At 41.8% G+C, this 16085-nt stretch overlaps 1 protein-coding gene across 2 annotated transcripts in view; it reads right to left on the reverse strand.

The window, feature by feature from the left end:
* LRP6 (LDL receptor related protein 6) overlaps nucleotides 1-16085 on the reverse strand; it is a 200777-nt gene that overhangs the window by 74620 nt on the left and 110072 nt on the right. For both annotated transcript variants that reach the window (XM_075901099.2, XM_075901104.2), the window contains 2 exons: nucleotides 3233-3629; nucleotides 1707-1878 (listed from right to left, as the gene is read on the reverse strand). In XM_075901099.2, coding sequence (XP_075757214.1) covers nucleotides 1707-1878; nucleotides 3233-3629 — 569 coding nt within the window. The remainder of the gene's footprint in view (nucleotides 1-1706; nucleotides 1879-3232; nucleotides 3630-16085) is intronic.

Genomic DNA, 16085 nt, shown 5'->3' on the forward strand with positions numbered 1-16085 from the left:
CATCTTGTGGCAAGTAGGGATGTAAAAAAGGTTTAAAAACAGTAACTGCAACCGTTAACAATTTTAGCGGGTACACAGTTAATCTATTCAGGGATGTACGGCTGGGGGGGGGACTACGGAGGGAAGGATGGCGACGAGTGCCCCTGCGGCTCCCGGAGAGCTAGCTGCCTGGCGCTATGGGCTCTGCAGTAGAGCCAGCAGGCTTCCGGCTGCCTGAGGAATCTGCTGCCATCCCACACTGTGGCGGGTGGGTCAGTACTAAAACTGGTGAAAATTGGTAAAACCCAAATACAGTAAAATTCTGATAGTCCGGCATCCAGTGGTCCGGCACTCTTGATGCTGAACTATCAGCTGAAACCCGGAAGTGCTCCGGCCAGCCGGACAATTGGAGCTGCTCTGCCCCCGGCTTCCCCAAGTCCACTGCTGTTCAGTTTCAGCAGCGGCTGACATGGGCAAGTCGGGGGCAGAGCAGCTGGGGTGCTGCCGGGTTGGTCCCTAACCCTCTCCCACACTGCACAGTTCCCTGCTGACCCTCACCTCCACCCCAGACCCCTCATAGCCCCCCTTCTGGTACTCCGGCATATCTGATAATCTGGCACCTTATGGTTCTGGATTATCGGAAGTTTACTGTACTTGACTTTTTCAAAGACTATTTAAAAAAAATCAATAAAATACTGAAAACAGGCCAGGCAGGATCTCAAATTAAGTTTAATTTAATTCTGAACTCTTTTTTTCCTCCCTTCAAGGATAAAATCTTATACTAAGGCAAAACAAAAAGTGAACTGTTTGTTTTTTAAAACAGCAGAGATCTAGTAGTAATCTTCTTAGCACAATACCAAATATCATTATTACCTAAATGGTATATCAGTTGTTTACAATCTCAAAGGCTGGTATACAGCCGCTCCCCGAGTTACGACCACCTCCACTTACGACCATCTGCACTTACGACCAGAGCGGTCGTAAATGCGAATCCTAGTTATGAATGGCGATCCGCACTTACGAACAGTGTGGTCACCATGTAACTCTATGGGATCCGAGTTTCAAACACTTCGAGTTACGGACCAAGTGTTGGTCCGTAACTTGTTCGTAACTCGGGGAGCGGCTGTACTACTAACAATGAGAGATCAAATTTGGCCCAAAATTGAAATTTATAAAAACTGGCCTACGGCAAATAGAAGTGTTTCTTGTCCTCTCCCTTTCCATCATTTCCATCACTTTTCTCCCAACAAGGTTGTGCTGAGCACATAAGAACTTGGAAATAAAACAGACTATAAATATGTGAAAATGACTAATTTATTTTAAAACGGTCTGAATTGAAAAAAAACCCACAAATAATAAAATGCACATGCATTTATGTAATTTTCTCCCAATGTGTTATTGCCAACGTTATTTTCTAAACATATGTCCTTTTTAACAAATCTTCCCCAATAGCCACCCATTGCCACTCCCCAAAGCTATTACGTGGTTATTATTTTTCCCATTTCATAGACAGAAATAGAAAAAGAGCAGTGAAATGACCTGGCCCAGGACCACAGAGAAAGTCACTGGGATTAAAATTCAGGAGTTCTTGTTATCAAAGTAAATCCTTCACAGCCATTCTGCCTCATAGCAAAATATATCAGTGTCTATATATGTAGAAAAATGGAAGTTGCTCTATTGTCTTAACTATGTAGAATTAATTAAAAGTGTAAATGCAATTAACAAACCTCAATTTTGTCTGTTTTTGCATCTCCCCAATATATTTTGTTTTCTGCATAATCCAGGGCCAGTCCATTTGGCCAGCCAAGCGAAGTATTCACCAGCACAACTCTGTCTGACCCATCCAATGCAGCCCTCTCAATCTTTGGAATTTCTCCCCAGTCAGTCCAATACATGTATCTGTAATGGAGAGCAGAAGAGAAGTTTACAAATACTTTAAAACTGATTCCTTCAGTCTTCATGCTGCTCATTGCTCACACTACTGAACCAAAACTGTGTGATTAGAAGTCATACGTACAGACCAAGACATTTCTAAACCAAATTAACATGATTTCTATTGCTGATGTAGTCAAATTCAACCTGTGCAGTATGTCCTCAGTGGTGCGTGTACGTGTAAATGTAACAATCCACTGCAATCCTCATAAATGTATAACCATTTTAAATGAGTCTGAATTAATAGCCAGTTCTACTTAGTTATCCAAATCTGGAAACACGGGCAAAGACGAGAAAGAAATAGAGAACCCATCACTTGTCTTAGCCAAATGTAGAAGTTTTGGTAACTTTCAGATAACACAATTTTTTAAATTTTAAACAAAAAGAGTATGGAATATTCATGTTCCACTATCTGCACACATGTACAATATATATAAGCATCAGTTCCTATTTTAAAATGCTTTTCTTGTATTTTACATTTGGGGAGAGGACTATTTAAAATCTTTCAGCAAGACATCTACAAACACAAACTTAAACCAAAACTGACACACTGTTCACCAATAATTTATTTAGTAACTTTTGAGAGACTGCACAATGAGAAACAGAAAAAGAATAGGAGGAAAAGATTTTTTTAAAGTAATAAATTTTTGCTTTGGAATCATAAGACCTCCCGCAAATCAAGTGGTAATAGCAATCACTTGTTCTTAAATTTTCACATGACTGCATTGCCCAAATCATGTTAGTTAAAATCCAGGTCCGTGAAAGTTTGATAGAACAATAAAAAATGGTATTATTTATATGTTTGAATACAGACAGGCCTGTACTTCACTGGAAAGATCACTAGGATTTTCTGTTTGCCTTTTAAAAAGACACAGGCTACGTCTAGTCTGCAAGCCTCTTTCGAAAAAGAGCATCTAGACTGCAACCAATACTTTCGAAAAAGCAAGCCACTTTTTCAAAAGAGAGCACCCAGGCAGTCTGGATGCTCTTTTGAAAAAGCACAGTTTGCATTACCTACCACCTTTTTTCAAAAGAGCACTTTCGAAAAAAGGCATTATTCCTCGTAAAACAAGATTTTCCACGGTCGAAAAAACTGCCGCGTTCTTTCAATTTACTGTTACAGAACGCGGCAGCAGTCTAGATGCAGGGGAAATTTTTTCGAAAAAAGGCTACTTTAAAAAAAAAAAAAACATGTAGTCTAGATACACCCACAGTGTATTTGGCAACAGTGTGCTGCAATAAATCTCTGCCAGTATTGAAGGGTCCACATTACGTTTCTGAATGATACAAGCTTCTAAAACATTTATAAACAGTTCCTTACCCAACCATGGGATCCAATACAATTGCTCTTGGTTCTTCCAAGTCTTCTGATATCAAGATCTTTCTCATAGTCCCGTTAAGTCTTGTCACCTCTATGCGGTCTGTGCCGGTGTCAGTCCAATAAAGGTTTCGGGCAACCCAATCCACAGCAATGCCATCAGGATGAGCAATCTGTGCTGTGACAACGAACTGACTCTCTGATCCATCTATGAAAGAGCGGCGAATGGCCCTCACCTCATCATCAGTCCAATAGATGTATCCTTCCACAGGATCATAATCAATAGCAATGGCATGACGGATATCTTCCAGCTGCAAGACAATGTCTGTAAAATCAACGGTATCCAAGGAAATCCGCCGCAAGTCTGTCCTGCGAGCTAGGAGCAGTAACTCAGTGGCACCTGAATAAACCAAAATCAAACAAAAATGATCCTTAACACAAAAGTCCTACACAATAAATATGTAGATTCTGAGCAAGATTCTCAGTTGATACATATTAATGTGGCCCCACTGACTTCAGTGATGCATTCAGATTGATTTGCACCTCTTGAGAATCTGGCTCAAAGTTCTTCAGTGTTACTTTTGTATCCAATGCTAAATTATTCCCAAGAAATGTGAGGTTACTTGCTGTAGAAACAGGCTATTAAAATCTGCATCACATTAAGTAAGTCTTGATGAATAGTGCACTTTTGGTTCAACTTAAATTGTACACATTATGCAATTTTCCCTAAGTTTTATATATTACTAGCAGGCTGTGCCCCATGCTCGCTACGCATGCCAACCCCTCTCTCTCTCTGGCCCCTTTCACTTTTGTGGCCATCACCCTCAGGAAAAATTTTCTATATACAGAGACACACAATAGGTTATATTTATGTAGGCTTTCACAAAATTATATTTTTATATGTAATTTCAAGTGTTTAAAACCTGTTCATTTTTAAGACTGTTATTAATTTATACTTTTTAAGTTGTGGAAAATTATGGGAGAGTCAGATAATTAGTTAGTGATAAATACTGAGATTCAAAAAATAAAACTGATGCAATTCAAATTGTCAATATCACATGTTAAAATCACAATATCACAAGATAAATATCCTTAAACTAATTAATGGAAAGCAGCATTTTTTTTCTGTTTATCTGTAAATTTCAGTTACAAAAGGAAATATTTTTCATTGGTGTGTGGATACGGTTAATGCAAACATTTCCCGATATTTATCAATGAAAGTTGAATCTCTGTGTGTGTAATATGTGCATGTCAAATGAAAGCACAGAAAGCAAATCAACAAATCTGTTGTGACTGGAGTCAAGAGTGGGCTGAACTCTCCTAGGTAAAGTATCTGGTGGAATAGGGAAAAACTTCTAATTAAAAAAATGTGTGTTTAAACAGTGAAATGCCTATGAAACCAGAAGCTAACACAAAACAATGAGAATGACCTCCCATGAAAAATTCTTGCGTCAATCAGTCTGGCTTGTTTAACAGGGGGAAATGCATCATATTTCTGGGTCTGACTCATATGAAGCTGGATTAACTCTTCATTAACACCACTAATGAAAGAAATCTATATGAAGATGAGAAGACTACTACTGCACAAGCTTACAAACTCATGCTGCAATAAAGTGTATTGGTGATGCCTTTAGATTTACAGAGGGGAAAAAAAATCTGTTCACTAATGCCGTAGATGGTATTTTGATAGAACACAGCATAAGCTGTCCACCTTGTCATGAGTTTGACATTGTACTTGAACTAGGGATGTAATAGTGTAATCCATTAACTGATTATATGATAAGCAAAAACTTGTAGGTTACTACTATAGACTACATGCATTCCCCCCACCACCATCCTTGGACAGGGGCTGCTGCCACCCTGCGCTGCTGCCTCTGATACAGAGGCAGCAGCAGCACAGGACGACAGGCAACTGATCTGTGAGGGGAGCTGGTTTTTGAACAGGTTCTCCTCACAGACCAGCTCCCGCCTGGCACCCTGCATGGAGTGGCAGGGGATTTCTTGGAAGTGGGTCTGAAATGCATTGGCTGCCGGCCACTTCCCCAGGGACTATAGAATAGTCGACTTACTGATAAGAACTCATGAGGTAACTCGCCTATTCAATTAACCAATATTTAATATCCCTAATTTGAATAGATTTTTATTTTCAATTATAACTTATTTTGTGGGATTTTAAATATTTTCTATCTATTTGGTAAAGAGTCACTGGATGGGTTATGGGGGATTGCAAGCAGAGCTGGGTTTAGGGGGCAGAGAGCAGAGCAGTTGTTTGGGAGACCCAGAAACTAATGAACATGTTTCAGGCCCAAGTGGCTGCTTAAGTAAGAAGCCCCAAGCTTAAGGTAGGGGGCCACACATTTTTCTAGAGGAGACAGGGATGCGGATGTCACACTATTTTTTTTTTAAGTCCAAAGAGTGTTGCCACCACAAAAAATATTGAAAAATTCTGCTAAAGAAGATGGTGATTTTTAACAAGTGAAGTTTAGAGCATTAAAATAAGTGTTCTTCCTTAGGAATGGACTAAAAAGATTGGTATGATTCTCCACCTCAAGCCATCTCTTTCTCATTTAGAAATACAGGTCTACATTTTAAAGCTATTTATCCAGTGAAAAACTCTTTTATGCATTATCCAATGCAGGTTTTCCCCCATCCCACAGCTATATTTTTATGCATTCCTTGAACTTTAACATGCATCTTTAAAGAAAACCAGACACGGATGATTACCAGGGTATGCGACACAGCAACTGAACGCTTGTGGCTGTTCATGTCTGCTGACTCAGGCTCAGTCTGTGAGGCAGCGTAGGTGTCCAGACCCAGACAGAAGCCCAGGCTCTGGCTGGGACCTGCTCCTGTCACAGGATCTAGAGACCAGGCTCCAGCCTAAGCCCAAACATCTGCAATTAAACAGCCTGAGTCCAAGTCAGCCGGCACAAGCCAGCGGTGCGTGTTTTACCTGCTGTGTAGACATACACTAGCAGCCCCATGGTTACAAAAGACCACAACAAAGCAAGCAACCTTACCACAAAAGCCTGTTAACATACCATTGCCACAAAATACACAAATACCTTAATTCAAAGTCAAGGGCAAAACACACACTGAATTCTTATATACACAGTAACAGAGGCACAAGTAATCAATTTGCCACCAACTACCTTAATTATTCATAGTCATTTTACAAAAGATTCTCCTATACATCCTCCCCAAAAACCTACATCCTCTTTTATCCATACTTCCATTTGATCTTAATTGTAGAAAAAAATATTATCTTGGAATAATAATTAATCTTTACCGTCATCTACTACAGTTAAAATGGTAGGAATACACTACCATCAGATTTGCAGATAACCAAAATACATCATATGAAGAATTTCAGATATCAGTAATCAGTATTCAGATAACTGATCATCTGAAGAAGTGGGCTGTGCCCACGAAAACTCATGATACCATCTACACGTTTTGTTAGTCTATAAAGTGCTACCAGACCATTTGTTGTTTTTTTCCTGTAACAGACTAACGCTGCTACCCCCTGAAGCTCCAGTAATTTTAATGTGTAACTTTCAAAAATGTTCTTGTACATGGCTGATGGTTATGATAATTTCAAACTATTGCCAGTATGCAGAATGCTGCTGGGGACTCTTGTGCAAGGTTTCATCAAGGTCAATGAATAGAAGCCAATATTTTAAGTTTTTCCATGTTGACCTGGTTGACATCAATTTAATTTCCATTTAAAAAGTATTTCATTTAACTATTTTAGTTAAAAAAACTATTTTAACAAAAATAAACTTAATTTTAAACAAACTTGAATATTTACATAAATTCAAAAATTCATATGATTGTTTTGTTAAAATATTATACGTTTGCTACTGAAGAAAAAATCCAGAATACATAATATTGTGGTTTTAGTTCAGTAAAACAATTTGAAATATCTGTCACATGATGTTCTCCTTCTAATACAGGATGGCAAAAAAATCCTTCAAATATTAATGATTAACCTCTTGAACTGGAGATAGTTCACCTTCCAATGACTTCATAGATATCTGCTTCAATTATCTTTGGTAAATGAAATAACCAAACAATCATTCATTTTCCGATATGGCTGTAAAACCAATCTGAAGTTTTCAAAATAAATCACTGTTTAAAAATGCATAGTGTGTATCTTCTAAAAATGAAACTTACATTTAGCTCTAATGTGCTGCAGAACTATTTGTTGTTTTTTAAGATCTATCTCTGAGTTATGACAATCAACAAGACTGCACTTTTATGCAGAAACCCATGATTAAATCGAGTCTTCCTGACTAGTGATTTAAATCATGATTTAAATCAAATCCACCCTGGCTAGGTCTATGAAAGAATTAACTGTTGGCCTAGCTATTGCCTTTCAGGGAGGTGGATTACTAACACCAATGGGAGAAACCCCCCCCCCCCCCAAATAGTGTGAAATGCAAGGCAGCTGAAGCATTGCAGATGTGTCACTCTACCATTTAACATGTCTCTAGGACCTGTGTCTTTAAGAGAGGAGTGGGCAATAATTTTTGAAGGGAGCCACTTCATGAATTTCATAAGTGGTCACAGGCCACTTCAGAAGGAGGCGTGGCCTAAGGCAGAAGGTGGCGGGCCCAGGAGACTTCATGTGCTTCCCACCCACAGACCCTGATTGGCCTGGGGGTGGGGGAGGCATGTGAAGTCTTTGCCTCCCACCCCTGACCTGCCAGGGGTGTGCATCACCTAGAGACATCTGCCAGCTCTTTTGCATAATTGGTGGTTCCCTCTGGTTCCTCACGCCCCTGGTGGGGGGGGGGGGATACTTTGCATGCTTCCCCAACCCCAGGTGTCGATTGGCCTGGGGGCAGTGGATCAAAGGCTTGGAGGGCTGCGTCTGGCCCACAGACGCGTCTTGCCCGCCCCTGGAGTACACGGTCCGGGAGGAAGTCGTAACCTGGGGCAGGAGTGCAAGAGAGAATGCAGGGTGTGGGAGGGGTTGTAGTTTCTAGGAAGATGTATAGGGGTTGGAGCAGGGGTGCAAGGCTTGGGTTACACAGAGTAGGGGTACAGAAGGAGGGTCAAAGAGTTAGGGAAGGAAGGGGCTGAGGTACCAGAAGTAGGCTTTGGCTGGCTCCCAGCCAGCAGCCCAGCAAGTTCCTTAGCCAGGATCCCTGCCTTCCATGCCCCTGTACTGCTCACTGCAGCTACAGAGGCCATGTGCTGCAAACACGGTGAGCTTGGTGGGGGTTGGGGGGGAACCACGGAGGGGAAGAGGAACTTCACATTCTGTCTGTCCTGCAAATAGGCAGCTGCTACTTGCTGGAAACTGGCCAATGGGAACTACTGGGGGCAGGAGCAGTGTGAGAAACCTCTGCCTCTTTCCCCGGGCTTTCAACATTCACAGAAGCACATGGGCCTCGGCTTCACTGAGTGCCGAGAAGTGGCTGGGCAGACAGGAAGTAAGCTGAGGCTCTTGTGGGCCGGATCCGGTCATATTTTGCCCAGGCCCACTTTGAGACCTCATTCACTATCACAGTTAACCTGTGTGGTACGCCAGATCTTTGAGCTAGGAATTTCATGGTCTTTATCTAGGAGAATAGCAAACATTCCACTCATCAAACACAACTAACCCCAGCCCCAAAACATGGGCAATCAAACAATAAAAAGTTAAAAACCTGCTTTAAAGTGATTGTCCACATCTCTATAAGTGGACAAGTTATAACTCGCCAGATCTCGCCTTTGAAAGTCATTCTGTTAGGAAATGGGATTAAATTAGCAGAGCAGCACCTCATCAGATGTTTACGTTGAATAGCTATCACTTCAGATGAGCTCAGCAGGCTCTCCTTGTCCTCAGTAGTGAATCTCTGAGGCTGAAATATATACATGATAATCCAGGGGTTTGCAAACTAAGGCAGCTTCCTGCTTCTCCTGGCACCAAAGGAAGCCAGAAGCAGATTCCCAACCTCTGTGTGCTTTAACCCTCCACACATCTAGGAACCAAGCCTGCTGCCAGCTGCTTCTGGGGTTCAGTGCAGTCTGTAGGCAAGTAGCTGCCTTAGCACCTCCACTGGTCACCTGATCCCTCTGCAGCAGGGAGACCTAGTCCATGACATTCCATGACCCAGTACTGGGTTGCGACCCCTAGTTTGAAAATCCCCTGGGATAACCATCGGCCATGCACCACCATCTTGATCATCATCAAGGAACAAACCAGACTGCTTAAGACATGAGGTTGAAGGAAACAAAAACTTCAGTATTTTGTGAACCATTCTCCCTCCTTCCCCAATCCAGCTGCAGTACACTATGGGTTTTCAAAACAAACCACCCAGATTAGTGGCTTGTAACTTTTGTCCTGTGACCACACAGTAACAAAGTTTAACCTAAAATGTGTGTGTTTTAACCTAAAATGTGTGGTTTTGTTTAGTTTCCGTACAAGATTGAACCCAAAACCAAAATGCTCCACCAATGAACAATACAGGAAACACTGTATCACGTATGCCTACTAAAAAGGCAAAAAATGGAGGAAAGATGTTTTCAAGTTTGTGCATGCTTGTTCTGTGTACAAGGTTTCAAGTCACCTGGGGAGACGGGGCGGGGGGAAGGACAGGAGGAAATCTGCCTCCTGAGTAGCTGGCCCCACTGCTGCTGCCCCAGCTGGACTGCCTGCCATACTCCCAGCAGTCCACACTGCCATGGGCTGTCACAGGCTCCAGTCCCAGCCCTGTGGCAGCCCTCTGGCTCTAGCCCCACTTCCACAGGCTGTCCAGGGCTCTGGCCTCACACTGACGTGGGATTCTGGAGCTGCTATCAGCCCCATCCCTATCCTGTGGCCGTGGGCTGCTGAAGTCTCAGGCTCAGGCTTCTGCCCCATGGCAGCCCACAGGCTCCGGCCATGCTTTCATAGGCTGCCCAAGGATCTGGTCCCAATCTGCGTTGCTGTGGGCTGTCAGTGGCCCAATCCTGCACTGCCAGGGGCTGCCCCGTCCCGGTCCCAGTGCGGCAGGCTATCAGGGACTGCAGCCAGCTCCAGCCTCGCTGCTGCAGGCTGCTGCTATTCCCAGCCCCTACCCATCCCGCTGCTTCAGCCTGGCCCCTCCTGGATTACCTTCCTGCCACTAGAGTTCTTTGATCCCGGAACATCCAGAGAATTCCAGGGTTGGGAGGTGCAACCTGTACCACCATTGGACTTTAAAGCCTTTAAATGTTAACGTTTAACAATATGCCAAAAAAACTGACATTATGCCATAAACTAAACAGTCAGATTTTTTAAAGTCAGATCCTCTGATTATCATCTTGCTGATCTCTCTCACAATTTATGACAATTTTAGCAGCCAATAGATACATGATTAAAGTTGAAGACCAAGACTAACATTTTAAAAAAATATAGATGCCTAAAGTCAGATGTTAGTGGGAACTCACTGGAGACTGGCTGAGTATTTTTTGAATCACAGAATACTAGAACTGGAAGGGACCTTGAAAGGTCATCCAGTCCAGTCCTTTGCCCTCATGGCAGGACCAAGTACCATCTAGATCAGGGCTACTCAACACGTGGTCCACAGCCTGTTTGGGTTTACGTGGTGCTCAACATGCGGCGTGCAGGTGAGATCCTTTCAACATGGCCTCCACTGGGAACATGCTTCACAATGGTGAGTCAATGTAATGGACTTCTGTTGATATGCATTTATAATAGGTAAAATTCCTGGACTGTCATTGCTCATTAAAAGTACTGTCATATGGGTGGACATCGGGTAAATACTGTATTGTATTAACATCAGCAGATCTGACTTAAATGGGGTCTGCATGTTGTGTAGTGTGGGTTAATCTTTGTATTCATGCCTGTCAGTGTGAGAGAAGCTATTTGCATATATATTTGTATGTATATGCAACCACGCTTAAGTTGCGGACCTCAGCATGTGCTGTGAGTATCATTGTTGTCCCCGGGACTTCCAAAGTTGAGTAGCCCTCATCTAGATCATCCATGATAGATGTCAGCTCTTAAATATCTCCAGTGATGGAGATTCCACAGTCGCCCTAGGCAATTTATTCCACTGTTTAACCAACCTGACAGGTAGGAAGTTTTTCCTCATGTCCAAACTAAACCTCCCTTGCTTCAATTTAAGCCCAGGATAACAATTTTTTTCCCTTCTCCTTATAAAAACCTTTTAGATACTTGAATACCACTATCATGTTCCCTCTCTGTCATCTTTTTTCTGAACTGATGAAGCCCAGTTCTTTCAGTCTTCCCTCATAGCTCATGTTTTCTAGACCTTTAAACATTTTTGTTGCTCCTCTCTGGACCTTCTCCAATTTCTGCACATCTTTCTTGAAATGTGGTGTTCAAAACAGGACACAATACTCCAATTGAGACCTAATCAGCACAGAGTAGGGCAAAGGAATGACTTTTCGTATCTTGCGCACAACATTCGTGTTAATGCATCCCAGAATCATGTTTGCTTTTTTTGCAACAGTGTTGTACTGTTTGTTGACTCATTTAGTTTGTGGCCCACTATGACCCCTAAATCCCTTTCTGAAGTACTCCTTTCGAGACAGTCATTTCCTATTCTGAATGTGAGAGACTCATTGTTCCTTCCTAAGTGAAGAACTTTGCATTTGTCCTTATTAAACTTGATCCTATTTACCTCAGACTATTTCTCCAGTTTGCTTAGATCATTTTGAATTATGACCCTATCCTCCAAAGCTCTTGCAACCCCTACCGACTAGGTATCATCTGCAAACTTAATAACCGTACTCTCTATGACATCATCTAAATCATTGATGAAGATATTGAACAGAACTGGCCCCAAAACAGACTCTTCCGGAACCCCACTTTGTATGGCCTTCCAGCACAATTGTGAACCATTAATAACTACTCTCTGAGAACAGTTATCCAGCCAGTTATGCACCCACCTTATAGTAACCCCATCTAGGTTGCATTTCCCTAGTTTATTAATAAGAAGATCATGTGAGACTGTACCAAATGCCTTACTAAAGTCTAGGAATATCACATCCACTGCTTCTCCCTTATCTGCAACCCTTGATATCCTATCAAAGAAAGCTATCAGTTTGGCTTGACATGATTTGTTCTTTACAAATCCATGCTGGCTGTTACCTAACATCTTATCTTCCAGATATTTGCAGATGAATTCCTTAATTACTTGCTCCATTATCTTGCCTGGCACAGAAGTTAAACTGACTGGGCTGTGGTTTCCTGGGTTGTTCTTATTTCCCTACTTATGGATGGGCACTATATTTGCCCTTTTCCAGTCTTCTGGAATCTCTCCCGACTTCAATGATTTTTCAAAGAGGATAGCTAAAGACAGATACCTCCTCTATCAGCTCCTTGAATATTTTAGGATGCATTTCATCAGGCCCTGGTGACTTGAAGTCATCTAAATTTTCTAAGTATTTTCAACATGCTTTTTTTTTTTTATTTGAACTTCTAAATCTTCCCCATTTCCACTAGCATTCACTATGTTAAGCATCCTCTCACCCTCAAACTTCTTGGTGAAAAAAGAAACAAAGAAATCATTAAGCACCTCTGTCATTTCCAAGTTTCTTGTTATTATTTCTCCCTCTTCAATGAGCAGGTCTACCCTGTCCTTGGTCTTCCTCTTGCTTCTAATATATCTGTAGAACATCTTCTTGTGACGCTTTATGTCTCTAGCTATATTGAGCTCATTTTGTGCTTTTGCCTTTCTAATCTTGCCCCTGCATACCTATGTTGTTTGCTTATATACACCCTTTGTAATATGACAGTTTCCACTTTTTATATGACTCCTTTTTAATTTTTAGATCACATAAGATCTCCTGGTTGATCCAAGGTAGTCTCCTGCAATCTTTCCTACGCAGTGGAAGTCTGCTTTTGGGGCCTTAATAAAGTCCCTTTAAAAACCTGCCAACTCTCTTCAGTTGTTTTTCCCTTTAATCTTGCTTTCCATGGAACCTTACCTAACAACTCTCTGAGTTTACTAAAATCTGCATTCCTGAAATCCAATCTCTCTATTTTGCTGTTCTCCCTTCTACCATTAATTAGAATCATGATTTCATGATCACTTTCACCCAAGCTACCTTCAACTTTCAAATTGTCAACCAGTTCTTCCCTATTTGTTAAAATCAAATCAAGAACAGCTTCCCCCTAGTAGCTCTCTCAATCTTCTGAAATAAAAAAAATGTCTCCAATGCAGTCCAAGAACTCTGGCTGATTTTGTCAGTTGTTTAAAAAAAGCCTCATCCACCTATTCTGCCTGGGTCTGCAGCATGACATCACCCTTGTTTTTTTACCCATTTTAACCCAACCCAGAGACTCAACAAGTCTGTCTCGTGTATACATCTCCACCTCAGTCCAAGTGTGTACATTTTTAATATACAAGACAACACCCCCTCCCTCTTCCCCTTCCTATCTTTCCTGAGCAAGCTGTACCCTTCTATACCAATCGTGTGTATTATCCCACCAAGTCTCTGTAACACCAATTGTGTCACAGTTGTGTTTATTAGCACTTCAAGTTCTTGCTGCTTATTCCCCATACTTCTTGCATTTGTATACAGGCATCTAAGATGATTTTGTCCCCCAGTTCTGCCTTCTTCCTCCTTTGGCTCTGCTATTCTGCCCATGCTCCCTCCCATTTCAGAGCCATCTCCCAGGTCTCCATGTTTTTCACTTACCTGTGGGCTTTGACAAGTCAGGCCACTTATTTGGGTATCTAAACATGGACACAAAATCCTTACTCCAGGGCACCCATGTTTGAAAACTGTAGCCTATTTTTAAGCAGCAGTTTAAAAGCTGGCTTCACGAGCTTATATGTCGTGTAGTGTATTAGTTCTACTACTCCTAACATTTCTCTAGAAAGTCACAGCTAAAAATTATGTCTAATTTAAACACATGCAGGGGAGAAGGGAAGGAAGAGAGAATCTGGAAAAGAATGGGAAGAAGCAAGTTGATACTTGCAATGACATAACTTTAAAGTCCAGTGTGTCATGACCTGCCAAGCTTTACAATGAATTCCAGCTTCACAATGGTGTAAACTAAACATCTGCTTCTTGCCCCAGTGATCTGTAAATTATTTTACTTTAAAACCATTGCTGGTCCCTTAGGCTAAGAGTGGTTTTTTGGTATCAGTCCAGGACTACACAAATAAGACACAGGCCTAACACAAATCTAATTGTCTCTCTGTGCCTTGTCAAGCATAAATAATGAGTATATTCTCAATAGGGATGTTAAATATCAGTTAATTGAACAGTCAATTAACCTCATGAAATCTTATTGGTTACTCGACTATCTATAGTCCCCGGGGGTGAGGCCAGCAGCCAGCACGCTCTGGTCTTACTCCCGAGAAGCCCCGTGCCACTCTGTGCTGCTGCCTCTGCATCAAAGGCAGAAGCGCAGGGTGCCAGGCGGGAGCTGGTCCACAAGGGGAACTAGTTTAAAAACCAGCCCCCTGACAGACTGGCCGCCTGTCATCCTGCGCTGCTGCCTCTGATACAGAGGCAGCAGCGTGGGGTGGCAGCAGCCCCTGTCTGCAGGGAGTGGCAGAGGGGAGGGTCTGAGCTCCCAGACTCAGCGTGAGCTGGAACTGAGCCGGGCTGCCTGTCCACCTGGCTCTTACTACACTTTAAATAGAGCTGCAGTGGAGGTAGGTCCCAGACCTGGCACAAGCCAGCACTGACCTGGGCTGCTGAGCAGTCTGCTAAAAAATGTACTGGCAGGGGCGGGGGAGGCAGGGAAATGCATGTAGTCTATAGAATTAACTTGTAAGGTTTTTTTTTATTGGTTAATCGACTGCACTATTACATCCCCAGTTCTCAATGTAATTATTACATATTTAATTAAACTGTATACTTCTAAAAATCTTTCCCTCGATTTTTATTTCACCCGTTGTTGTACAAGTCACCATCAGCCTGCCCCTGCAACCACAGGAGGAGAGAAGAGATGGAACCCCAGCAAGACTTCTCATCTAAATGTTACCAGTCTTGAATTTGCAGAGGAAAAAGAGAAGTAACCAGAAATTAACGGCAAATGTGTCTCTCTTATTTAAAGAGAGAAAGGGAAAGGAATATCTAGATGCACACAATTACATAGAATGGACATAAGCAATCACTCGGAAAAAAAACGTGGGAGATCTTCCCAAGATAGACGAGAATGCAATAGGCCTCTAAAACAAACTCAAATTTTACCCAAAAAAATCCAACTACTTGCCTAAAGCATAAATTTAGTCACCGAGTTAACGGAATTGACTTCATATGGTGCATGTCATACTGAAAATCACCCCAAAGTGCTTTTACAGAACAGAAAGCTATATTTTCAGTAGTACAATGACAGCATCGGTAAAGTATATTGGCAGTAGAAAGTGCATGGTCAAAATAGCTCAGCCTTGGACATACAGATTGAGGAACTGAATGATGGGGATTTTTGAACTTTCACCCAGATATTGGAAGAGCATTAGCATTGGAAGTAAAACCAAGTCCCAATTAGATAACTGTTTTCTTTTGAAAGGGGAGTGGAAATTAAAAGTGACTGACCAGTCAGTATTATTAGTCATGAGAAGAATAACTAACTTTATGCCAGCTCATACCTCAACACTTCCTGAAATACTCTGGAGAGAAGTTTATGGAATCTACCCAAAACAGGAAAGGGGGAAAAAAGATAAGGTATTGTTCTGATTAGTTAGAAAAAATGAAGTTCCACTAAAGTGCTATTTAAAAAAAACACTAGAAGAAACATTTTTCTATAAACTAAGACTATTCAAAAATGCTAGTTGTCATGGAAACTGCTCTGAAAGGGTCAGCCACCCTCACCTTTGGCTGCAAGGATCATCTGTCAATGCCAAACCACTGCAAACATACACACAATACTCACCCTCCAAATCTTTCCCATTCT

This window comes from Pelodiscus sinensis, chromosome 1 (genome assembly GCF_052426305.1).
Source record: "Pelodiscus sinensis isolate ZL-2025 chromosome 1, ASM5242630v1, whole genome shotgun sequence".
Taxonomy (NCBI): Eukaryota; Metazoa; Chordata; order Testudines; family Trionychidae; genus Pelodiscus; species Pelodiscus sinensis.